The sequence below is a fragment of the Camelus dromedarius genome, chromosome 12 (genome assembly GCF_036321535.1).
Source record: "Camelus dromedarius isolate mCamDro1 chromosome 12, mCamDro1.pat, whole genome shotgun sequence".
NCBI classification, from domain to species: Eukaryota; Metazoa; Chordata; class Mammalia; order Artiodactyla; family Camelidae; genus Camelus; species Camelus dromedarius.
Window position 1 is genome coordinate 62915495 of NC_087447.1, and position 26875 is coordinate 62942369.

General features: G+C 45.8%; 1 protein-coding gene and 1 non-coding gene across 2 annotated transcripts; one reads left to right on the plus strand and one right to left on the minus strand.

The window, feature by feature from the left end:
- Nucleotides 1-4341: 4341 nt before the first annotated feature.
- On the plus strand, nucleotides 4342-22344 carry MTNR1B (melatonin receptor 1B). The gene is made up of 3 exons (XM_031460539.2): nucleotides 4342-4564; nucleotides 18783-20076; nucleotides 21787-22344. Exons 1-2 carry the CDS (start codon nucleotides 4342-4344, stop codon nucleotides 19652-19654), a joined length of 1095 nt encoding a protein of 364 aa, XP_031316399.2. The 3' UTR covers nucleotides 19655-20076; nucleotides 21787-22344.
- Nucleotides 22345-23704: 1360 nt separating this feature from the next.
- Nucleotides 23705-23777, minus strand: TRNAA-CGC (transfer RNA alanine (anticodon CGC)). Its single transcript has one exon. It is a non-coding gene; the product is annotated as a tRNA-Ala (tRNA).
- Between the last annotated feature and the right edge of the window lie 3098 nt (nucleotides 23778-26875).

Below are 26875 nucleotides of genomic sequence, written 5' to 3' on the forward strand. Positions count from 1 at the left end.
AGGAGACATAAGATGGCCTGGGTAAAAGTGGTTTGGAAAAGGTTTCAAGTACTATGCAGCGTGAAATGTATTATTGTTGGATAGTGGGAAGCTGAGCTTCTGTGAGTGTATTTTGATTTGCATTTGAACTTGGGGGCAGCTGTAAGGAGTATGAATCCTGCTCATTTGTGTAGCCCTAGGATACTCCATAACTATTCAGAATGTTGATTTACTTTTTAAAGAAACCAGCTAGGAATCTTGAACCTCTCTCCTTTATCTCTCTCCCTTCCCTTCTCCAGGCTTTGATTTTTCCTCCTATGTAATGTCATTTCACTGTTGACAGCTGCTATTGGTTTTACCTATTGTGAAAAAAATCCTCTTATGGTAAGAGACCATCAGCCTGGGGCACTGGAAGCAATCACCACTGTGCCATTTGGATGCAAATGTGGGAATTGCTTTCTGTGGCAGACATCCTTTCCATGGCAGACATCCTCTCCACATTGGAAGGGAAGCCTGCAAAAGTGGGGCAGGGTGCAGATGCCTGGCCAAACCCTCCACAAATTCCGCTGTGCTTGGAGTCAAGTCCAGAGTCCTCAAGGTGAGTCCCCAGAGTCCCCAGACCAGTTCCTGCCCACTTCTCTAGCCCAATTGCTCAGCCCTGAGCTTACTTCTTCCCTGATGTCTTCTCAGTTCCTTGAATGTGATACCCTCTCTCTTAAATCTGGGCACCCCTCTCCATCACCTTGGGTATCATAGCTCCAACCTCCCCCTCATCATGACTTTTCTCCCTAGATCTGCTTTAGTTTGTGTTGTCGATAGTGGGGTGGATTCTTTTTCATCTGAAAATGTATGAATCACCCAAAAATCCATAATTTACATTAGGGCTCACTTTTGGTGTTGTAATTCTGTGGGTTTAGATACATGTAATGTGTCCACCATTGTAGTGCCATACAGCGTAGTTCCACTGCCCTAAAAATCCTCTGTGCTCTGCCTGTTCATCTCTCTTTCTCCCCTAACTCTTGCCAACACTGATCACTTTGCTGTCTCCATAGTTTTGCCTTTTCTGAAAGGTCATATATTTGGAACCTTATAGTATGTAGCCTTTTCAGACTGGCTTCTTTTACTCAGTAATACGCACTTAGGTTTTCTCTATGTCTTTTCATGGCTTAATACCTTATTTCTTTTTAGTGCTGAACAATAAAATAGTTCATTGTCTGAATGTACCACAGTTTATTTATCCAGTTGCTTACTAACAGACAGCTTGATAGTTTCCAATTTAGGGAAATTATAAATAAAGCTGCTACAAACATCCATGTGCAAGTTTTTGTGTGGAGATAAGTTTTAAACTTTTTGGATAAATACCAAGGAGTATGAGTCCTGCTCATTATTATAGCCCTAGGATACTCCATAAGTATTCAGAATGTTGATTTCCATTCAGCTGATGGATTGCATGGTAAGAGTGTGTTTAGTTTCATAAGAAACCACCAAACTGTCTTCCAAAGTGACTGTACCATCCCCCTGACCTTTTAAGGCACCACATGGATTTCTCAGGCGGTGGGTACCCCAATTCCTAATGCCCAGAGGTCCTGAGATGCCTGTTGTGGGTATGTGCATGATCACATTCCAGGGCAGCACAGGGTGGATATCCTATATATGTTTCATATTTAATTACCCAATTGTGTGTTACTGGTGTGTCTCAACTGGGGCCACGTATACTGTACCCAACTCATCTATTGCTGTGAGAGCCCCAACAGCCAGAGAAGTTCTACTGTATATACTATAGAAGTTCTACAAGTGCACTTGTAAGAACAGGGAAAGCATGGCTGTCCCCTTGACACTTCCCCCATCCAGCTGTGTCTCCTTCTCCTCATCCCTGTTGATCTCCTACCAACAGGCTGCTCATTCCTCCTCATTCATTAGAGATTCACCCCCTGAATCACAGCTTTCCTTTCCTCTCCCCACTGTAAAATCTACCCCCTGACCTCTCAGGTCCTTGACCTTCTCATTTCCAGCAAGCTTTTCCCTCGCCTTCCTCCAGCGACCCCCTTCCATCATCACCCTCGGAGCCTCACATCAATAGAATCGGCACTCCTCAGAAATCTCAATATCAGACCACTCTCTCAATACCGCGATCTTTTTTTTTTTTTTTCAAATTCACCCACCACAACTCTTTGAATTCGACCCCTCCCATCCCTTGAGCCCACCTCTTTCCCGTGACCCACCAGCCCCCTTTGCTTTCTCATCATCTCTCATTTAACGGCGATCCTAGGGTCCATCCTCCCATCATGCCCTCGCCCTTCCTTCTTTAATTGACTCTTCACTGGCAAATCGGAATCCTGAGTGATTCTCTGTGTCTGTCCTGAGCCCCTCCAAGTTGTGGCTTAGCAATGATCAACAAGGCTGACTGGCTTCATTTAAAGCCATCATCTTAAGCTGCACAGGGGCATTCACTCTCCTGACACACCTGCCATGCCTTCCTAGTTTAAGTTCCCACTTTCTGAAATGACATTTCATACCTTCTCCTGTCTTCAAATCTCCCACACTCTTTCCTCCTGAATCCCAGCTAATGAGGTAGTGTCAGGCTCCCTGAAAATACAGCAGCCAGAGCGGAACTCTCTCAGCCCCTCACACCAGTCTACAAACACTTCTGAATTTGCACCGGCTGCCGCTTAAAGGGAGAAAGCCTCTCTCTCCTAACAATATTCATCCTTCCTTGGACTCTGGATGGGCTCATATCTCAAGGAGTTTGTTCCTTTAATTATCATCTCCTTTTCCTGCATCAGCACACTGTTAGGGTCCCTGCCTCTCCACTGCAGTCTTCCTTTTTATTTTTGTTTGTTTTTGTTTTTGGAAGGGGGAAGGTAGGGTGGGAGGGAAGTGGGAGAGTATAATTTACATAAAATAACACACACAAATAACATCCCAGAAATTTGTTTCATACTCTGTTCCACTCAATCCTCGCCCCCACAGGAAACAATTGCCCTGATTATTACCACCATAGATGAATTTTTCCTGCTTTTGGACATCACAGAATTGGAATCGTATTGTATGTACCCTTTTGTATCTGGCTTCTTTTGCTTAATGTAATATTTTTGAGATTAATCCATCTCGTGTATATTAGCAGTTTTTAGTGCTGAGTGGTATTCAGCAATGATGTATGAATACACCACAACTGATTGACCCATTCATCTGTGGATGAACCTTTGGGCTGTTTTCAGGTTTGGGTTACTGTAAGTAAGGCTGCTCTGGACAATTTCTGCACAAGTCTTTTTGTAGACGTATGTTTCATTTCCATCTTATTTCTGGTCATAGGATGGTATGTATTTAATTCCGTAAGAAACTACCAAACAGCTCTTTAAAGCGTACCATTTTGCCTTCTCATAAAAGCAATGTATGAAAGTTCCAGGCACTTTATACCTCCTTGCCAAATAGAGGATTATCAGTCATTTTGATGTTAGTGATTCCACCGTGCTTGGCATAAAATTAGCCTCAAAAGAGATGAGCAATTGTTATTATCAGAGTAAGTGCTCAAACATTTTAGATAAAGGACACCTAAGTTCCTTCTTTCCTATAAACAGAGCACACTCTTTTCATTCTAACCCCTCCAAAAACCACATTATAATAACCCCCACTATTGACCATACAGCTACTTAAGTATTATCATGTTTGAACAGGTGTTTGTAAATCTATTAAAGGAGACTGGCTTGGCTTTATAGAGAGGACAGGGCAGAGACATCACCACTAACTCCCACGATAAACAGCAAGTGCTTGCAAACAGCTGTTTTGTCTTGCTCCTGCAGCTACCTAGAGTGGAACCCTCTCCCCAGTGTCTCCCCATAGCCCAGAGTTAATGTTCTCTTTGGGGCTGCACAGCCCTCTGGGGGGTCCTTGCCCTTCTGACAACCGATCAGTAGATCCCAAGGAACAGCAACTTCTCCAGTCCCTAAACGTAGATGTCCCTTCCTGGACAAGCTTCTCTGGGCGGGTGAGGCAGGGTAATCTGGAGTCTAGGACGTGGCAGTGCACTCAGGCACTGAGGCTTGAACCCGGCCAGGCACCAGGCACGTGCTGGGCTCAGGGCGCGGAGGACAGCTTCGCAGCTGCTCCTGAGTGAGCCGGGTAGGGACGCCCTCCTTTCGACAATGCCTGGACTCCTAGTGTCCTCATCGTATTTCTACATTTTCTCCGCCCCCTGCCCGCGCTTAATGATCTCCTCCAGGTCCCTCCTCCCTGGCCTCTCCTGTAGCCGCCCACGAAGCCTGAGCAGGGAAGGTGGGGCAGGAGCGTCCAGCTCGGCACTGCGCGCCCTGCCCGAGGAGAGACTGGGTGCCCAGTGGCTGGCGCGGCGCAGGAGGGTCCACGATGCCCGAGAACGGCTCCTTCGCCAACTGCTGCGAGGCGGGCGGCCGGGCGGTGCGCCCAGGCTGGGCAGGGGCAGGTGGCGCGCGGCCCTCCGGGACCCCCAGGCCTCCGTGGGTGGCGCCCGCGCTGTCCGCGGTGCTCATCGTCACCACCGCGGTGGACATCGTGGGCAACCTCCTGGTCATCCTCTCTGTGCTCGGGAACCGCAAGCTCCGGAACGCAGGTGAGCGCCGCGCCCGCTGCTGCTTAGAGCCCTTCCCTAGTGTCTGGTCTTGACCCTGATCCTGATCCCGAAATCCGCCTCCCTGTTCCTCCTCAGCCCCGCGCGCCACTTTCCCTTCTCTCTAACCAGTCCCCAAGTTTGGTCTTGAACTCAAAAGTTAGAGGGAGTTGCTGCCTTTCCCGAGACGTGCGCCTCTGGCGCCGCCTCTTGCAAATGGACCAGGAGGCACTCAGCGCATCAGTGCAAAGCTCTTCTCGCGCACTTTCTGGCCGAGACCAGCGCTTTGGGAACCCATGCGGCTGGAAGTCTTCGCTCTCCAAGGCGCTCCAATTTCTTCCCGTCCAGAGGGTGCTCCGCTCTGGCCACAGAAATCTGAGGATTTTTAACACCTCCTTCCTTCCCCTGCCAAGCACTGTGGTTCACGTGGTAGGTGCTTAGGAAGCATTTGCTGAGACAATGATTGGATTCACGGAAGCGCTCCAGTGACTTTTCTGTCCGAAACTTCTCTACAGATCATCTTGGTTCCAACCAAGAAAGTAAAAAGGCAGAAATCTGCAAGCTCTGCTTGGATAAAACTAAATTGCTTTGAGATAATGGTGTTCTTTACGGAAGACAGGGAATTCATAGGATCAAAGGAAGATTAAAACAATGATTTGGCAAAACAGTGTTGCAATCCTGAGCATATTTCCCCCCTTTTAATTTCCCCATACTCTGGTCTGTAAGGGAGTAAAAACAGAGAGAAAAGGTCTCTGAACTCTGGACCTGAGAGGGTCACTGGAGCAGGCTGACCGTTTCAACTTGGAAAGAATTTCAATGAACCTGCTTGTCAGTTTGTCATTTCCCAGTTGGGGCTTTAGGGGCAACTCAAATATTAGAGTGAATTAAAATGAAAAGATAGCAGGAAGCTGACTGTATAGCTTAAACATGCTTTTCTAAGGAGGCAGAGCAGTCAGGAAGGCTAGTTCTAGTAAGTCATTATATGTATTTTGTGTGGCCCAGTGGACTCCAGGATTTTTATCTAAAGAACAAACAAAAAATAAAAACGTGAGCTTCTATCCATAATGTGGGAAACTTCACATTATTAAGAAGTAATTGTATGGTGACAGAGGGTCACTAGTCATACCATTGTGATCATTTTGAAAAGTATAGAAATATCCAGTCACTGTGCTGTGCACTAGGACCCAATATAGCATTATAGGTCACTTCTACTTGAAAAGCAAACAAACAAACTAGTAGAAAAAGAGTTCAGATTTGTGATTACCAGAGACAGGAATTGCGGGGAGAGGGAACTGGATGACGGTACTCAAAGGTACAAACTTGCAGTTATAAGGTAAGTACCAGGGATGTGATGTACAGCATGATAAATATAACGAACGCTGCTGTACGTTATAGAGGAAAGTTGTTAAGAGAGTAAATCCTAAGAGTTCTCATCCCAAGGAAAAGGTTTGTTTTTTTCTGTTTCTTTCTGTGTCTGTATGAGATGACGGATGTTCACTAAACTTATTGTGATAATCGTTTCACAATGTGGATAAGTCTAATCATCACGCTGTATTCCTTAAACTTACACAGCGCTGTATGTCAATTACAGCACGATACAACTGGAAGGAAAAAAGAGACGTAAGCTTTCTAACTCAGTCACTTCACCACTGGTAGCTAGTATTATCTGGAATAATTTTTGCAAGATATTATTGTGTCCTCTGAGTAGAGGCTTATCTATTAGGAAAGAGCAGGTTACGATCAGAAAGCTGCATTTAATATTTCTGTTATATGGTCCTTTTGTAGAGGTGACAAGTGTTCATCTCCTGCATCGGGCAGCAGTGTGGAGGCAGGGCTTCTCTCCCTGGCTAATCGGGTGTTTAGAGGAAGCCTGGTGGGCTGCTGCCTACCGCGGGTGGGGAAGGGGGGGCAGAGGGGAGAGGGTGCTGCTTCCTTTCACTCGACAGAGACAAGCTCAGTCTCCCTTCCTCCATCCTGCTGAGAGCTGGCCTCTTCTGCTCTCCTAGTGGGATTCACGGAAACCTTACTGATTGGAGAACGTGGCTGAAGTGGTAAGTTGCTGGCCAAACCTCTGTTCCATTCTTCCTACCTCCCACTGAGTCTGCTACAGCCCAGCACCAAGAAAAAAAAAATTTTAACACTATATCTAAATGATGTTAGTTCCTGACACATGGGTGGCTGCTCCAGTTTTGACTTGACCCTTGGCTTTATTGACGATAGTCATGAAAAATCATGGTATCAACGTGAACTAAATAACTTTGGCAGGCTGAGATTTCAGAAGATGCCTAAAAACCTACAGCACTTTGAAGAGTTAGCACCCATTCCACTATTAATCAGGTCTTCTCTTACTGAAGAGTTTGGATTTACTTTAAGAAACATTTATCCTAGACCTTTCTGTAATTGAGCCTGGTTCCTTAACTCATGGGTATTAAGAAAATAGAACTGAGGATGAGGAAGGTATAGCTCAGTGGTAGAGCACGTGCTTAGCATGCACAAGGTCCTGGGTTCAATCTCCAGCACCTCCATTAAATAAACAAACAAACAAACAAACCTAATCCCCCTCCACCCCCAAAAAAAAGAGGGAAAAAAAAGAAAGTAGGACTGTGACAAGGAGAACATGTATATTTCCAATAACCAAGGCACACAGCCCATGATAAGCTCATGGCACCTTTCATAGTAGACGTTGATATCCTCTACTTGACTATTGCAAACCCAGTTTCTCTCTTTGGTAGACCCTTGTCATTCATAATAGGAATGCTCCTGATGCCAGGGTCGGTGATTAGATTAACTGTCCTTTCTGGGGGGAACTGCCCTGCAGCTTCTACTGCTCATGCATTGGGTTGACTTTTTCAGAGACGGCCCTAGAGAGAGGCAGACAAGGAGGGATGGAGGGAAGATGGGAGACAGATTCAGGGCACCGACCCAACGTAGAAGGAAAGGCTAGGTTTGTGTTACACTCTTTGCCATGTTCCCAGAGCCTTAAACATCATTGCACTGGTGGCATTTCACAATTCTCAGTGTGTGTTTCCTGGGGACCTGCCACATGTCGGGCTCTCCTGACAGTGTCTGAGGATTTTCCTTCTGCCACCACTGCCACTCATCCCCAGTCTAGACCTTGCCAATATTCATTTCTATATTTTTTCTCTCTTCCTCTCCTGCTCTACAGAATCTTCCTCCATCAAATTTGTTCCTCTCTTCTGTATTTTCAATTTCTGTCTCTTTCCCTTTAGCTCACCCCTCCCACACACATATACAAGGGTCTCCATCATTTAAAAGAAAAAATAATTTTCCTTGGTTTTATGTCTCCTTCTAACTTCATGACTACCTCCCTCCTCTTCTCAGCCAGACATCTTAATATAACAGTTTGCATCTGTTAATTACTTCATTGCTTCCCATTTCCTGCCCAGTCCTCTGGGGTCTGACCTTCTGGGAAGTGCCCTCTGTGGGGAGTGTGACACTGAGGGCCACTCCCTCCTTGGGACCTTCCATTCTCTTGACTGACTTGGTTCTAGTTTTTAGATTTCCTTCCTCTCTTCCTCTGCCTGACACCTAATCCCCAGGAATGATTCTTGGTTCCTTCATTCCCCAGATCTCATGATTTTTGTCTTATCGTGTCTTTCAATTGGCTACTTTCCTGCCCTCCCTACTCCAAATGCCCCAATTTAAACCCTCATCATCTCTTGAGCAAACCATGTCCATAGCCACCAGGCAGCTTTCCCTGCTCCTTCGCCCTCCCCGTTACCATGTCCAGAGTGACCTGCCTCCAGTGACCGCCCTCTACCTACAGGACAGTGTCCAGCCCCAGAGCAGGGCTGGCACAAGCCTCTGTGGCCAGCGTCTCCCACCTAACATCACAGCCCTGTCTCTCTGCTGTCGCTCGGGCCAGCATGAGCTGCTGCTCTTTGCACACAGCCTGTGTTCTCTGATGCTCTACCCTCATCTTGGGAAGCTCCCCTGGCTCTCTTCAAACTCCTTCCTCAGCTTCCCTGTGGGGTTGTTGGTTTTATCATTCACACCATGAAAGGCACGGCTACCGTCCTGGTCTTCCTCCTTGGTTGCCATGAGCCCCCATCCTGCACACCCTGCACCGTACTGCTCTTCGTTCTTCCCTGTCCCCGTGGGACTGTGAACTCGTCGAGAACAGAGACTTTTATTCCATTCCTATCCTCAGAGCTAGGCGCATAGTGAAAAACTGAATACAGCTGTGTTGAAACAAATTTGAAAGTGGACAGAATACCAGGAAAGCAGTGGAACCGAAGGTATTAATTTTTCTCTAGGAGGTGAGGTAGACTCAGTTACATACTCAGCACTGCTCACACCATCAGTACAGTTCTCCTGGAACGGAATTGCTTTAAGCACTAAAAGCCCAAAGTATACCCCACTCTTGTCCCCAAAACTGACTGGCACCTGCACTGGGTACCTGCTTTCTGGTGCTCCTGGGTGGCCACCAGGCTCCAGCTCCACCAGGGCTCCCTAAAATTGTGCCCCAGTGACCCCTTAGGGAGTTTGCTTGTTGCTGGTCTGGCCCGAGGCTGACCCCTTTAAGCTGCCTGTGAAATGTGAGCTTCCTGCCATCACCCGCACCACGCAGTCAGCCAGGCAGAAGAGGGCTGAGAGAACCATGTTCTTACTGTTATGTCGAGATAGTCTCCATTAACAAGGGGAAAACACAGTGGCATTGGTGGTTCCTGGCCCGTTGGCATGGCAACCCTAAACTCCCAGGCGAAGGTTAGGAGCCATGGTCTGACAGTGTTTTCTTGTACAGCAACTGGATAAGAGGCTGTCAGGGAGGTGTTAGTGAGCAGACACGTGGCCTTTCCTAGGACGTATCTGTGATTTGTAAGGAGGAAGGATGTGGAATCTCTGACACTGGGCTTATCCGGGAAAATGGGGAGTATCTGATTGTTGAACACCCAGGCCCTTGTCCAGGGTCCACTCTGTGCCCCGGGTGCCCGGAGATGCTCAGAATCTTCACCTTCTCTTATCCAGAACCAGTGACTGCATGGCAGACTTCCTGATGGGAATTTTCAGCCTGGCAGGTGTTGGCATCCCCAGTTAGATTAGAGCACAGCCTGTCATGTGGCCCCTTTTCCTTCCACTTGTTGATTGAGGAGGTAAATGATGAATGAATAAACAGGTCAGCCCTGGGCAAAAGCTCTTGAAAGGCCTGGAGGGAATATTTAGTAGACGCAGGGCCCCTGCCCTCCAGGTGTTACAAGGTAAGGTGGAGCCCACTTCATCCAGGCTTTACCCTCCACAGGACACTCCCTTGGTGACAAGTGTCTTTGACCTGCTGGGCTTTCGGGGTTTGAAGTTGCTTGTTATCAGCTGAAGACCAAACTGGGGTACCTTGGACGTCCCCCTCCTCTCCATCCCCCCTCAATGTTGCCTGAGCTTTCCAACTTCACGTTTTGGCTCTGAAAACTTTATTTTCTCTTTCCCAAGAGAAATGAACAGATTTTAAACCTCATAATTATGTCTTTAGCCACATAATCAGGAAAGTTCATAATCCTCAATTCCTCCCATGAAGTCCTCAGCAGCCTGGCGTGTGAACTCTTTTATGTTTGACTGCCTTTTTATCCCCCACAAAATTGGAGTTTGGATTTAGCAAGATATGTTGTAAAACTCAGGAGACACTCTTAGGTCTTATAATTTAAAATATTTATTAGAGAAAGAGGAAAAGTTAGGGATTTGGGAAATAAAGTCATAGTAAACTTACGGAGTTTACACTCTAGAGGCAATGTCTTAACTTCAGCATCCTCACCTTAATACCACTTCTCACATCTTACCTCCCAGGGGTCCCAGTCCAATGTTATGAGCCTCTTTCTTATTCTTTCTTTCTTTTTAAAAAAATTCTCATTTTTAAAATTTTAAATAAACTTTTATTTTTTTAATTGCTTCTTTTTTTGAGGGGAAAGTAATTAGGTTTATTTGTCTGTTTATTTATTTAATGGAGGCACCAGAGATTGAACCCAGGACCTCATGCCCTCCACCACTGACCTATACGCTCCCTCCTTTCTTGTTCTTTCTATGCAACTAATAATAATATAAAAACAACAATAACAAATAATAGCTAAGATTACCATGTGCTTTTTAAAACCGAAGTATAGTTGATATACAATGTTCTGTTAGTTTCAAGTGTACAGCATAGTGATTCAGTTATACTATATATATATACACACACATTCCTTTCAGATTCTTTTCCATTATAGGCTATTACAAGCTATTGAATATAGTTCCCTGTGCTGTACAGTAGGTCCTTGTTGTCTATTTTATATATAGCAGTGTGTATATGTTAATCCCAAACTCGTAATTTATCCCTCCCCCCTTCCTCCTTTGGTAACCATAGTTTTGTTTTTTATGTCTGTGAGTCTATTTCTGGTTTGTAAATATTCATTTGTATCATTTTTTTAGATTCCACATATAAGTGATATCATATGATATTTGTCTTTCTCTTCCTCACTTGCTTCATTTAATACGATCATCTCTAGGTGCTTATTTTGTATCGGATATAAGAATATATATGTATAACTGAATCACTTTGCTGTGCATATGAAACTAACATTGTAAATCAACTACGCATCAATAAAAACTAAGGGAAAATTTTAAAAAAGAAAGATAAAAGAACAAGAAAAAAGTCTTACACAATCTCCCCATCAAAGGATAGCCCTTTCCAAGTACAGGTTCATTTCTTGCCTTCTCTTGAAGGCAAAGCTGACTGAGAGGGCAACTTACAGTGCACGTTTATCCTCCAGACTCAGAATTTGCCCTTGCTGACATCACTGCTGACCTACTAACGGCCTGGGTATGTGGGCACTTTTCTGCTCTTTCCCACTCTTATGGATGACCAAAACCTCTACACCCTTAATCCCTTTGACATTTTTTTCCTGGTTTCCTCTTGTTTCTCTTCTTGTTTTTTCTTCTTTTCTCTCTGTTCACATATTCTGGGTGTTGATTTCTTGATCTGTAAAATGAAAATCACGGTTTTAACCTTAAAGGATTCTTTTGAGAAACAATTGAGTCAATTAATGTGAATACAAATTATAAACTTTAAGGTGCTATTCCAATTTGTTTTTGAATATAACTCAGTGCAATTAAAGTGATAAAATGCTTCCATGAGAGTTTCCAAGCAATGCCTTGGTGGTTATGGAGAAAGATTTTTGTAATGAGCATCTCAGTTAATTATTTAAATGGGTGCTTCAGCTCTAAAATGTATTTTATTCTTTTAAGTGGTTAGAATGCCCCCATTATATTTTTGTTCACACTATTAGCTTGCTTTTTTAATTCAAGTGAAGTTAGGTTACAATTTAGCCTTTGTGCGATTCATCCACACGCTTTAGAGTTTTCACAAATAATGTGATTTTGGAAGAAAACAGTCTCCACCCTCAAAGTTTGGGGAATCTAATTAGGAGCTATGTTAATATGAGAGTGCATTGTTTTCGTGTTTGTGAAGAAATCAAGTTTTTAACAAACCGTCTGTTCAATTATTTCAAATGCTTATCCCCAGAACATAACTAATAAGAATATCTCACATTCATTTGTTGCTGGTGGATGTAACCGGCGTTCCAGATTCTTGCCCCTTCCCAGAAAGAATTCAGAGACAAGACGTAGTGGTTAAAAAAGTAAAGTGAGAAGTTATTAATGTATGGATAGTACACTCAAGGGGAGACAGGCAGGCTCAGGTGGGCAGCTGCCCCGCGTTCATTTGGCAGGTTGGTTACATAGGGTGTAAAAATGAATGGGCGGAATATTCATTGGGGAGGCAAGGGTCTGGGGTCGAATTCCCTGACTTTCATCCCAACTCCACTTTCCCAAAGGGAGGAGGGGTTTTTGTCTTTATTTGGTCTGGATCAGAAGTGTCATGGCGTCGGTGCATGGTGGGCACTTCTGATCTGCAAGGCTCATTTTATTGTAATGAGGGCATCAAGAGCAAGAGGTTACATTCAGACACTGGAGATTCCTGCCTTTTCCCACCTTTCTTTGTTGGCCTCCAGGCCACTCATCACGCCAAAAGATGTGACCACTTGTCAGCCCAGAGCTTCCTGCTCTTTCTGTGCTCAGGTACACCTCGTGCTTACATGCTGTGTGGTTTCCTGCATCGGGCCTGTGCCCCTCCTTTCTGCCCAATTCCTGCCGTTTGACCTGTGCCCCCTTTCTCTGCTCATATCTAGCTATCTGCCTGCTCTAACAATTTGGACATTATTATTATTTCTTAAATCTTTTCCCATGCAAGATCCCATTGAGATGAACAGCCATCCTGGGGTGGAGACAGGCCTGTTGCAGGGCCTTCGTGATTATGTCCGGCCACTTGATGAATTGTCCTGCGGACCAGCCCCCGCTCCCTGCCAAGATGACTTAGTTCTTCCCTGCTGTTCCTACCACCTCATGCTGGCCTCCCACCCAGCTCTCACTGAAAAACCACTGTCTCTCAGTCTTTTTCCCCAACAGGACCGTTAGCATCTCAATGGCAGGGGCGTGCCTTTTACCCATCACTGTGCCCTACCCGCGCGCGGTACATGCTCCAGAAATACATTACATGTTTGAGTAAGTGGAGGATGGAAGGAGACCTCAAGGCACAGGAAGTTTAACCTTGTTAGAAATGATAGCTCCTCTGCTGACTTCCCTATCGTGATCCTTATCACATCTTGTTTTTATTTTAATTTTTTAAAAAATTTTAATGGAGGTACTGGGGATTGAACCCATGGCCTCCTGAATGCTAAGCATGCACTCTACCACTGCATCTTATTTTTATTTAGTTGTCTCCTCTATGAGACATTAAATAAAATGTCTCATGACCAGGAGCTTTGTAACGGGAGATGTGTCTGTCTTGCTCACCACGCTCCCATCAGCCCCCACGCAGGCAGAGCCAGTAACTAGCAGACACTCAGCAATGTTTGTTCAGTAAATGACTCAATGACTAGCTACTTTTCTATTGCCTATTTTGGCTCAATGACTAGAGACAATTTAAAACGAACAAATTCTTCTGGGAAAACAGGGTGGGCATGGGGAAGGGGAGCAAGGGATGGAGGTGGCTTTAGTTTCCAGCATTCTCCCATCTGACGAAGACTAGATAGCTCAACATGTGCTGGCTCTTTTCCCAGGTTACCAGATCCTCATTAAGGACTAGACTTCCCAAAAGGAAGGAGAGAGGAGGCAAGGAGGGAGGGGACTGCGGTGGTTATGTGGGTGGAGGGGTGTGCTCTGCATATGAATCCTGGAGGGGATTTCTGTATTAGTACAAAACTCTGATGGAGGTGGGGGGTGGGGGGGATAAGTCACACCAAGACTGGTGGTAAAAGTATTCATTAGAAGCCTGTGCACGGGCTGGACGGCGAGCAGGGCTGTGTGTCCTGGTTGATTCTCCCCTATCTGGGGTGGACAGTGAACAAGATCTCCCTTTGATTATCATCTAGACAGGGCCTGGCTTCTTACAGACGGGAGACACAACAAGAATTTGATGCGTTTAACTTGGAATTGTGTCAAGAAAGTTGGGAGACGGTATGATGTCTGGGCAGATGGATCTACAGCAGGAACTGGTTGATTTCAGCCTTTGAGGAACAGCCGGAGTAATGGGGGAGAGTAATTGAATCACTTTCCACGTGGAGTTGAATGTGTTCTTCACGCTATTTACAAGCTGTTTGCCAGCCTCTGGGGCATTATTAGGGGATGAGCCACATTAACACGGCAGAGCTTGACTTGCTTTCCTAGGAAACAGCTGGCTGAGCTGGCACCGGCTCCCAGCAGCTCTTGACTTTCTCTGCACGTGCTTGCAAGAGCCAAACGCTTCTTTGCCGCTCAGCCAGGAGGCCAGTGGGCCCTGCAGAGACCAATATTCCCACGCAGAAAAGAAGGGATATTTTTCACAGAAACAGCCATGTGGAGCGTGTGTGAGGAGGGGGAAGGAGGGCTCCAAAAGAAAAGGAGAAAAACCAAAGAAATAATGATCACAGAGAAACAAGTTCAGTAACTTGGTCCAGTTCAAAGTGACAGAACTGAGGTTACCCCAGGCCACTCCAACTTCCAGCACCACTCCCAAATGTCAAAAGGAGATTAAAAATTTTTTAAATATTATGACTGATTGATTTACTTTTTAAATGGAGGTACTGGGGGATTGAGCCCAGGACCTCGTGCAGGCTAAGCACACACTCTACCACTGAGCTATACCCACCCTGCTGAATGTTTTTTTGAGGAACCTCCATACTGCTTTCCACAGTGGCTGCATCAGTTTACATTCCTACCAACAGTGTATGAGGGCTCCCTTTTCTCCACATTCTCGTTTGTTATTTGTGTTGCTTTTGATGATGGCCATTCTGACAGGTGTCAAGTGATACCTCATTGTGGTTCTGATTTGCATTTCTCTGTTGATTAGCGATGCTGAGCATCTCTTCATGTGCCTGTTGGCCATCTGTATCTCTTCTTCGGAAAAATGTCTATTCAGGTCTTCTGCCCATTTTTAAATTGGGTTGTTTGTTTTCAGGGCTATTGAGTTGTATGAGCAGTTTATATATTTTGGATATTAACCCCTTATCGGACATATCATTTGTAAATATTTTTCTCCCATTCAGTAGGTTGTCCATATGATCCAACAATCCCACTCCTGGGTGTATATCTGAAAAAACAAAAACAAAAACAAAAACACTGATTTGAAAAGATATATGCACCCCAATGTTCCCAGCAGCATTATTTACAATTGCCAAGGTACAGAAGCAGCCTAAGTGTCTATGAACAGATGAATGGATAAAGAAGATGTGGTATAGACACACACACACACACACACACACACACACACACACACACACACACACACACACAATGGAATACTACTCAACCATAAAAAATAATGAAATTTTGCCATCTGCAACAACATGGATAGAACTGGAGGGCATTACGTTTAGTAAAATAAGTTAGACAGAGAAAGCCAAATACTGTATGTTATCACTTATATATGGAATCTAAAAAATAAAACAAACTAATGAATATAGCAAAAAAAAAAAAAAAAAAAAGAAACAGGCTCACAGATATAGAGAATAAACCAGTGGTTACCAGTGTGGGGGGAGCAATATAGGGGTAGGAGATTAAGAGGGACAAACTAATAGGTACAAAATAAATAAGATACAAGCATTGCACAGGGAATATAGCCAATATTTTATAACTTTAAAAGAAGTATAATTTATAAAAGTATTGAGTCACCATGTTGTATACCTGAAACTAATACAATATTGTAAATCAACTATAATTTAAAAAAAAAAAAAAGGACACAAAATTCTAGGAAGAGACAGGGGCTCCTGATTTAGCCAAAAACAAGAAATTTGGGAAAGGAAATCCCTCACTCTCTTAAGACCGAGTAACTGACATTTGGGGAATCAGAGACTGAAATCCTCCAGTGGAGACACAGAAAGAGGCTGAGAATTAAATGAAAAAGCAGGAGACTCCCCCACACCCCAAGCAGGTCCTGAGATGTGATTTCTTGTCTTATAGTACCAACCAGAAAGGATTTTTGGTACTATAAAAATTAAAGAGGGGGCTTTTCTCCCATTAAGTAAATAGATCCCTGAGATAGTAGAATGGGAAGGAATCTCACAGCTCAGTCTGAGGCAGAGCTTTCCTTTACTGTCCAACATCTACGTGAATGTCTCAAGAGACAGGGAAGCTCACTACCTGGAAAGCACTCTGTCCAAACGATCTCCTTTCTGTTTAGTTACATCCTGTCTCCCTCGGGCACTAACCTAGCTCTGGACCCCGCAGTAGGTGGCTCCTGAGAACTCCCAGGGAGCTAACGGACGTCTTTTCTGTCAGTTCTGCATGGAGTTAATTCCAAGCAAAAATAGGCACTTCAAGAAGGCTCCTCAGGGACCTGCCAGGTTCCCAAGTATGTGTCCCGCGGAGTCTTCCGTGAGGTGAGGTGAGAATGTGTGTTGGGACAGGGAGGGCTGGGGACAGCTCTCGCTCTGCCTTGTGGGTTTCCATGTAGCAGCAAGTACAGTCAGCTTCACCTGAGGGTCTGACCAGGGGGACTCGCAGCTGAGTGGCTCTGAGGCCCCCTTTTCCCAAACCCCCCGATGCCAGACCACAGCTCGGGCTTTCTGATTGCTGTGCCTTTTGGATCCTTTCCATCTGCCTGATGCTTTGGACCCCCGAGGCGGCACAGCAGTCTCTGCAGAATACCCGCAGACACATGGAGGCAGCAGAGCATCGGTGTCCTTGCCTCCTGGGAGAGTCCTTCCTGTGAGTCCGTCCCATCCACCCTCTGCGCTCAGCTGCTCTAAGGCTGGTAGTTTGCTCGCCGCCATGTGGCAAAAGACCAGAAAATTTGGAAGACCGCATCCGATGTCAGCTGCATTCCTGAAGGCGCCGGCTGGCAGGAGCGGGTATTACCTTCTGATCATACATATGATAGGGGCTCAAAAAAGTGCAACACGCGGTGCGTGAAACAAACGGCATTAGGGATGGAGCTTCTCCTGCCCTGAGCTGCATTTTGCTCGAACAGGTTCTTGGTACTTTATTCACGAGTCACTGTTGCTTTTAGAATGCAAGCACTTTAGGAACTGAGATTATGTTCTTTGGAATTAAGCCCCGTCTCCTTTCGAGGACGCCGGCCCAGAACACGTCTGCAGCGTATTAATCAATTGCTGTTGTGGTTTCCCGAGGCTGTCTCTGGCCAGCTGAGTTTGGTGATGCTGGGAAACGCTCCATTCAGCGCAGAGAGGCAGTTCAGGAAGCCAGGGAATGTGCAGGCATGGGGGGAGGCCCCCGGAGGCTGTGAGATGAGGAGCACCCGCTGCCCCTCCCCGCCCCGCAAGACCGGACTCTGAGCCGCCACGTCGCGCGCCAGCCACCGGGGCAACGTGGCTGTGCGTGGAGGCCCCAGACGAGGCGGACAGGAGCTACCAGAACACCGGGTTCCCACTCTCCAAGCCTTACTTCTGGTCCCCCTGCAAAATGCAACTCACATTTAGAAAAATGAATTAAAGTCACTTAGAAAACAGCCTGTTAACCAGTGGGTAAAAGATGCAAAAGGACACTGCCTAGTAGACAGGCGAGGAGATAGGCGTGCGGATGGATGGTGTGATGGTGATGATGAACCCACATTCCTGCTGCTCAGATTCTTCTCTGAAACCACTGAGCCTCCGTGCTGGTCATGAAAATAGTTAATATTGGTGAGAACCCGCTGTGTCCCCAGGCACTTTGAATCATTGTTTGATTCTCACAGCTATAGTATAAAGTGGGCGCCATTAGCCCCATTTTACAAATGAGAAAAATGAGGCACGGGGACCCTCAATAACCTGCCTCAGTCACAGGGTTCCTACACAGCAGAGATGCAGTTTGACCTCTAAAACCCACGTGGTTTCCATTCCCAATGCTAACAGTAAGTCTGTTACTTTTTTAAAAAATTATTGTTATTAAAGTATAGTTGATTCACAATGCTGTGTTAGTTTCTGGTATACAGCATAGTGATTCAGTTGTACGTATATATGTTCTTTTTATGTTCTTTTTCATTATAGGCTGTTACAAGCTATTGAATATAGTTCCCTGTGCTATACAGTGGGACCTTGTTGTTTATCTATTTTATATATAGCAGTCAGTATCCGCTAATTCCAAACTCCTAATTTATCCCTCCCCCTCTTCCCCTTTGGTAACCATAAGTTTGTTTTCCATGTCCATAAGTCTGTTTCTATTTTGTAATAAATAAGTTCATTTGTGTCTTTTTCTTAGATTCCACATATAAGTGACATCATTTGATATTTGTCTTTCTCTATCTGACTTACTTTATTTAGTATAATAATCTCTAGGTCCATCTGTGTTACCACAAATGGCATTATTTCATTCTTTTTTATGGCTGCGTAGTATTCCATTGTGTGTGTGTGTGTGTGTGTGTGTACCACATCTTCTTTATCCATTTACTTGTCAGTGGACACTTAGGTTGTTTCCATGTCTTGGCTATGGTAAATAGTGCTGCTATGAATGGTGGGGTGTATCTATCTTTGAATTTGTTTTCTCCAAATATATGCCCCAGAATGGGATTGCTGGATCACATAGTAAAAATATTTCTGTTTTTTTAAGGAATTTCCATATCATTTTCCATAGTGGCTACACCAAATTACATTCCCACCAGCAGTATAGGAGGGCTCCCTTTTAAACACCTGGACAAAGGAGAGAATATTCTACAGAATAGAAATAGTGAGGTCTTGTCCTGATTCTTGCTTCCTGTTTCCTGCTCCAGGTAATTTGTTCTTGGTGAGTCTGGCGTTGGCTGACCTGGTGGTGGCCTTGTACCCCTATCCACTAATCCTCATGGCCATCTTCCACGACGGCTGGCCCATGGGGGAGGTGCACTGCAAGGCCAGCGCCTTTGTGATGGGCCTTAGCGTCATCAGCTCCGTCTTCAACATCACTGCCATTGCCATTAACCGCTACTGCTACATCTGCCACAGCGTGGCCTACCACCGCATCTACCGTAACTGGCACACCCCCCTCTACATCGGCCTCGTCTGGCTCCTCACCCTGGTGGCCATAGTGCCCAACTTCTTTGTGGGGTCCCTGCAGTACGACCCGCGCATCTACTCCTGCACCTTCATCCAGACAGTCAGCGCCCAGTACACGGTGGCGGTGGTGGCCATCCACTTCCTCCTCCCCATCACCGTCGTGTGCTTCTGTTACCTGCGCATCTGGGTGCTGGTGCTCCGGGCCCGCAGCAAGGTCAAGTCGGAGAACAGGCTGTGCCCGAGGTCCAGCAACATCCGGAGCTTCCTGACCATGTTCGTGGTGTTTGTGATCTTTGCCATCTGCTGGGCGCCGCTGAACTTCATCGGACTCGCTGTGGCCATCGACCCAGAAGAAGTGGCTCCCCAGGTCCCAGAGGGGCTCTTTGTCGCTAGCTACTTCCTAGCTTATTTCAACAGCTGCCTTAATGCCATCATCTATGGGCTCCTGAACCAGAACTTCCGCAGGGAATACAAGAGGATCGTCTCTGCCCTCTGGAACCCGCGGCGCTGCTTGCAGGACTCCTCCAAGAGCAGCCAGGCTGAGGGGCCAGAGAGCCAAGCTCTCCCCGTTGTTCACACCCAGCCCCCCGTCCAGGCAGGTGCCCTCTAGCCTGATCCCCAGCCGGGCAGCCGACTGGTGAAATGGTGGGAGTGAGGCTGCTCCAGGGTGAGATCTGGCCTCCTGCTTGCATGACAGCACCTGGCTTGCAGAACTTCATCCTGTGGACAGGAAGCCTGGCAGCAGGCCTGGTTCAGGCTGGTCAGGGGTCGCCTGCAGTTACTGGGGGCCACGTCCCTGTCGGCACAGCTCTGGATCTAGTATTTGCACTCTCAGGGAGCACTGGGGGCTTGGTGTGTGCAAAGACCAAGGAAGGAACAGAATGAGGAAAGACCTGGGGTGGAAGAGGCCAATTCCTCCCCATGGACTGTCCCCCTGGTCCTCCTGCTTTCTCTCTATCCCCCGATTGGCAGCAGGAGTGGAGAGCTTCTCTGATAGCAAAGATGGAAGAGTGAGATCTGCAGTGCAGGAAGGTGGGTGGCTCTGCAGGGCCTCCAGGGGCTGGCGTGGTGCAGAGGAAAAGCATCCTGCACTCTCCCCCTGCACTGACCTTCCCTATACACGTGTGTGCAGACACACACCCACCACAGTACACACACATGCCCCCGCACTGCACCACACCACCTTGTATACGCTGTACATAGTGCCCCACGTCAGACTATACACACGCACACACACACACACCACTCCTCAGGTGTCTACAGCACAAAGTCTGCCTGGCTTCCTTCCCTGGTTCCACCCTGTGACTGAGTTGTGTGGCTTGGACAGGTCCCCTAACCTCTGTTTTCCTCAGTTTACTCCCCCTAAAACAGAGACCAGGCCACTGCCTGCCTCCCAGGGCTGGGTGAGGATTTGTTGCAATGATTCAGCTCAGGAGCTGAGGACAGTGGCTGGCACTCAGGAATCATTCCCTTTAATTATTATACTGACTACATGAAACAAAAGTGATCTTGAAAGAGAGAAGAAATGCCACACAAGACAGGGACGGAAGGGAATGGAAGGTGTGTGTGGAGGTGGAAGGGGCACCTGCCCCCCACTTCCGGTCTCAGGCTGTGCGTTTGTACACGCTTCAGGGTTCCTCATTCAGATTTAGCTTCTTTGTTCAATTCTACAACCTGAGTTGGGTGCCCTGTGCGGGCAGGCCCAGCGGGAGGCACAGGCATTGGTCCGCGTCTGTTAGCGCTTTGGTATCAGCAAATGTTCATGGGTGTTTGCCTGTATCAGGCCCTGTGCTCAGTGCTGGGGGTGCATTGTCTCACTTCATCCTAACAGAACCCTTGGAAAAGATGTCATCGTATTTATACTGAGAAGCCGAAACTCAAAGAAGTGAAGTGATTCCCCGAGGTCACAGAGCTGTTGGGTTCAGAGCTGGGTGTGGGGCCCAGTCTGTCCGGCAGCAGCACCCACTCTGCTGCCCACCGTAGACACACAGCTGGTGATGAGGGAGGAACAGGGCAGAGGGGGCACAGCACCCAAAGGCAGGAGGCCCCTGGGGGCTCCAGGGAGAGAGAAAAGTCACCTCAGCCAGCGCTGCCTTGCCAAGCGAGGAGCCCGGCGTGCTGACCTTGGTCTTAGGCCAGACACTCTCCACCCCTTGTAATGTGAGGAATTTGGGTGGAATCTTGTTAAACAGGCAGATGCTCTGGGCTCCACCGACAAGGTTGTGACTGTGGAGCTCTTGGGAGGGGTCTGGGAATCTGACTCTGGCTCTGGTTGTCTTCGACCAGACTCTTAGGAATGTAAGTGTTCTAGCCCCGGTTACCCAGATTGGGCTCCAGCTGCCAGGTGTGGGCAGTCCCGCCCAGGGAGGCCTCCCAGTCCAGACCTCAGGCTGACAGAGAAGCCCAAGAGACCTAGGTTTCCCCCGGGCTGCAGCTGCTTTTCTTGGCTCGGGGCGGGGAGCCTGGGTCAGGCATGTGTCTGGTCACTCTTCTCCCTGCCGCCTGCCCTCAGGCACCGTCTATAGGGGACGGCCCTTCACTCCTGACCTGGAGGCTACGGCGTGTCCCCTACCTGCTCCCCTTACCCTGTCGTTAAGCTCTGGACTGAGTGTGTGCCACAGGTTCAATAAACACAACAGAAGGAACAAAGCTCACTGCAGTTTGCTGGGCTCACACACGTCACCCCGGGTGCCAGGGCTTGGCACTGATAGTCCACTAACTGGATCTTTTTTGTTTCCATAGGTTTTGGTGATAATCCAGGAGCCGAAAGAATGGAGGTGCAGAGGGAAAACCCAAGGCATCGGGCATGTACATAATCACATGGGATGGTCTCATGCTGTGGACCCTGATTTTTAAATAGAGTCGATTTTGCTGCCGTAGTGTGGGAACTCTGTTCACCCTCTACCTCCCTGACTTTGGACAACCTGGTCAGGGTGCCGCCTTGCAGCCTTTCTCCGTGTTAGTTTGTTGGGGCTGGCATGAGAAAAGTACCACGCGGTGCGGTGAGTGGCTTCATCCCGAGAAAGCCTTCTTCCCTTCAAAATATTAGAGGTTACTGTTGAACAGAATCTCACTAAAGCTGCCACAGAGACGAGACCCAGGCAACTACAGGTTAGATTGAAGCAGACCACCTTCCCCGCTCTGGAAGCCGGACGGAACGGATATGCCCTTCGCTGAGGAGAAGTGATTTTTACTGTATTTTAACTCTTCTTTTCACAAAGTGGCTGGCATACCAAAAAAAAAAAAAAAATTATGAAAAGAGGGAAGGAAATTAGACCCCCAGACAAGAAAAGAATCATTCCTAGAAGGAGACCCAGAGATGGTGCCAGTGTTTGGATTAGAAGATAAGGCTTCAGGGGGGAGGGTACAGCTCAAGCAGTAAAGCACATGCTTAGCATGCATGAGGTCCTGGGTTCAATCCCAGGTACCTCCTCTAAAACTAAATAAATAATTACCTCCCCCCACCAAAAAAAAAAAAATGAAGATAAGAGCTTTAAAATAACCGTGAAAAATATGTTAAAAGATGTAGTAGAAAAGTGGACAACGTATCTGAAGGGGAATTTTAGTACAGAAATTAAGACTGTTTAAAAATGGGAATGTTGAAATAAAAAAATCTGAGGACAGACATGTAATGAGTACTTAAAGGGCTTCACAGAAAATCAGACAGAGCAAAGGAAACAAAGCAAAACTGATGAACAGAAAGGGGGTGTGGGAAAAGTTGGGAGGAAAACTGGTGCCAACTTCCAAGAGTCCTCCCCTAGCGGAGCCGCACAGGAAACCGTGATTTCAGCCACAAATCGTTATGACACACATGAAGTGTTGTCTCCCAGGGGACCCTGCCTGAGCCTAGGTGTTCAGGGTTTTTAGTGGAGCTCGGGCACGTATGCACCCTGTGCTTAGCGTGGACCAGAATTCCAGACTCCCCCAAAGGAAGCTGGTCTTCATCACAAGAAACATTATCTGTATAAACAATTTCGGTACAGCGAGCCACTCCTTCAGTTACAGAACGGTGAGAAGCCCCTCGAAATCCAAGTTCCCAGAGGAGTGCCAGGGGCCAACCTCACAGCGATACATACCTATTAGAATGATTAAACTAAAAAATAGTTAACACCAAATGTTGGTGAGTGTGCAGGGAAACTGGATCACTTACACATTGCTGGTGGGACTGTAAAATGATACCCTTACTCTGGAAAACAGTTTGCAGTTCCTTATAAACTCACCGTGCAATTGTCACATGACCCAGAGATTGTACTCCTGGGCATTTATTCCAGAGGAATGCAAATTAATGTTACAAAAAAAAAACAAAACTGAACACGAATGGTCATAGTAGATTTAGTCTTAAGAGTGAAAAACTAAACCCAACCTGAATGTCTCTCAGTGAATAAATAATTAAACAAACTGAAGTACATCTGTACCATGAAACACTACTCGACAGTAGACAGGAACGAACTGTAACACAAATAACCTGGGTAAATCTCCAGAGAATTATGCCAAGTGAAAAAGAAATCCTCCACAAAGATTACAAACTGTATGATTCCATTTCTGTAACACTTTTAAAAAGTGTTTACACTTGTTTATTTATTTATTTGTTTGGGTTTTTTTTTTAATTTATTTTCCAGGAGGAGGTAATTAGGTTTGCTCACTATTATTATTTTTTTAATGGAGGTACTGGGGATTGAACCCAGGACTTCGTGCATGCGAGGCACGCACTCTACCACTGAGCTATACCTTCCCCAAAACATTTTTTAAATGGCAAATTTTTATAAGTGGAGAACGGATGAGAGGTTGCAGAGTTTAGGGACAGGGTGAGAAGGGCTGGAGGGCGGTGGATGTGGTTACCCTTGTGATAATGGAACTGTTCTGTATCTTGTCTGTGATGGTGGATAAAGGAAACTACACATGTTATAAAATCATATGAAACTAAATATACACACACACAAATGAGTACACGTACAAGTGGGGAAATCGGAAGAGGACGGGAGTACTGTGACAACGTCAGCAGCAGGTTGCGGCAGTGTGCTGCAGTTTTGCAAGATGTTTCCATGTAGTGTACTGGGTAAAATGTCCTTGGGGTGTCTTTATCATTTCTTACAACTGCATTTAGATCTACAATTACCTGAAAGTAAGAAGTTTACTTAAAAGGTGGGTAAAAGATTTGAACAGCACTTCACAAAAGAAGATATATGAATGCCCTACAATAAGAAGAAACAATGTTCAGGAGCATTCATCATCATGGACGTGTAAATTTAAACCATAATTACTTCAAAGTTTATATGTTCTTGGGTGGCTAAAAAAAAAAAAAACAAAACAGAGACTATCTCATGCTGACAAGGAAGTGGAGCAAATGGAGCTCTCGCACATTGTGGGCTGGAGGGTAAGATGAAGTTTTGGAGAACTGTTTAACAGTTTCTTATAAACATACATTCGTGTAAATAGCTGAGTCTGACTACTCAGTCATTCCTCTCCTCGTTATTTATGTAAAAGAAGTGAAAACATATGTCTATACAAAGACCTGCACACACACGTTCACGCCAGCTTCATTTATACTGAAAACTTAACAACCCAAATGTTCGTTAACAGAAGAGCGAATGAGCAACTGACAAGTTTTATATTTTTCTAAATGGCTTCCCTGGGAAGGTACCTGTTTATTTGAACAATAAGATCCCATGGTTCAGAAACATGTTGGTGTTGCTTTGGGAAACCATAGCCCATGTGCCTGCGTGTGTGCACTGTCACACTTTACATTGCTGTCTTTTGATGACGCATTTAAAATTCGGAAACAGTCCAAAATCATTCAAAGAGAAATTAAGTGTATTTGTTTGCCAAAGAGAGAGGAGTAATTCTCAGTACTAGCCACAAATTAGAACACTGGAAAACTTTGAAATAATCAAGAATGCTCAGCTATTCTGACTTAATTGGTTTGAGGGGAGTAGCATGGGTCTTGGTTTAAAGCTCTCCATGTGAGTCTAAAGTGAGCCAGCATTGAAAACCACAGCTAGTAGCTGAGGTTGATTTTCTTGTGCAGTTTGTAGACTGACTTCTAAAAGTAGTTCCCGAAGAGGAATTTCCACAATACCCTGGGCCCACAGTTTTGTAGCAACAAGCATACAGTGTCTCAAAATGATTGTTGTGAAGATCAACACACATTTGGTTATACAAATTTTAATATGTTTTCAGATAAATATTTGCCTCCTTACTTTATAGACCCAATGGAGGGACAGCAAATGTAAAAGATTTATCGACTTACCTAATTAGCAGATAATTTCAAATGGCTAAATACAAAATTTTCAAAAATGTATTTCTGAACAGTATGGAGAGTCTTCAAAAAGCTAAAAATAGACTTACCATTTGAACCGGCAATCTCACTCCTGGATGTATATCCAGAGGGAACTCTAATTTGAAAAAATACATGCACCCCAATGTTCACAGCAGCACTATTTACAATAGACAAGACATGGAAGCAACCTAAATGCCCATCAATAGATGACTGGATAAAAAAGTTGTGGTGTATTTATACAATGGAATGCTACTCTGCCATAAAAAAGAATAAAATATTGCTATTTGCAGCAACATGTATGGACCTGGAGATTGTCATCCTAAGTGAAGTAAGCTGAAAGAGAAAGAAAAATACCATATGATATCACTCATATGTGGATCCTAAAGAGAAAAAAAAAGGACACTCTGAACTCATCAACAAAACAGAAACAGACTCTCAGACATAGTAAACAACCTTATGGTTACCAGGGAAAGGAGATGGGAGGGGATAAATTTGGGAGTTTGATATTTACAAATGTTAGCCACTATATATAAAAATAGATTTTAAAAAATATATTTCTGTATTTCTAAGGTACACTAAGTAACACTATACTTTGTTTTTTCAGTTTAGGGGAATGAAAAAAAAACGATAAATAATAATATGGTTCTCTGTTTCTTCTCTTTGGAAAATTCCATGCTGACAAGTTATGATCAGATCCAAGTACACTCATGAGCATCAGTGCAAGTTCTTTGATGGTAGTCAGGTAGGAGCTTGGAGGTCGACAAGCTGCCTGCAGTGCTCTCGGTTGACTTCCAAATCTGTGTGTCTGCAGATCCCACCCTGAAGCTAGGTCAACGGAGGGCCTGGTGAAATGAAGCAACCTGGCAATGACCTGCTTCAGGTGCCCAGGGTGCACTGCCAAACAACCGGCCAGGTCTGAGAGAGGGCTGGTGCCATTGACTGCCCGCATGCCAAGTCAGCTGCTCTCGGTGATTCTTTGGTGGACCGCCTTACCTGTGCTTGGCCCTGTTCAGCAGGGAGGAAGAGGTGCAGATGGGAGTCACACGTGGTCCCTTCCCTCTGAGCAGCTCACAGTCCTATAGGAGGGACTTCCAAAGCCAGGAGAAAAGTCTTCCAGGCTTTTCTTCTAGACCTCTGACTATTTGGCCTCCGCCATCTCTGTGGTAGACAGGGGCAGTGATGATGAGGGACAGGAGGGGGACCACAGCAGGAGGCATGAGTTCACATGGAAGAATGTGGGCCTCTCCCAAGCCTATCTCCCCATCTATAAACCAGAACAATCACCTCTGCCCACCCACACAGGAGTGCTGTAAGACTAGATGAGTAAGACTTGCGTCCATTCTGAGGTGGCATGCGACTGCTGAGAATAATATCCGTATCTTGGAAAGCCCCACCGTGTAAATATCTCATTAAGTACCTATTTTTTTGACAGGCACACTGACAATGGTATCAACTTAGATTATCCACAAGCAAGTATTTTTTTTTCTTCAAAGTGTTCTTAGCTTTGCTTCGTTATCCAGAGTATCTCAGAGGGGACTCGTTGTTCCCAATAGC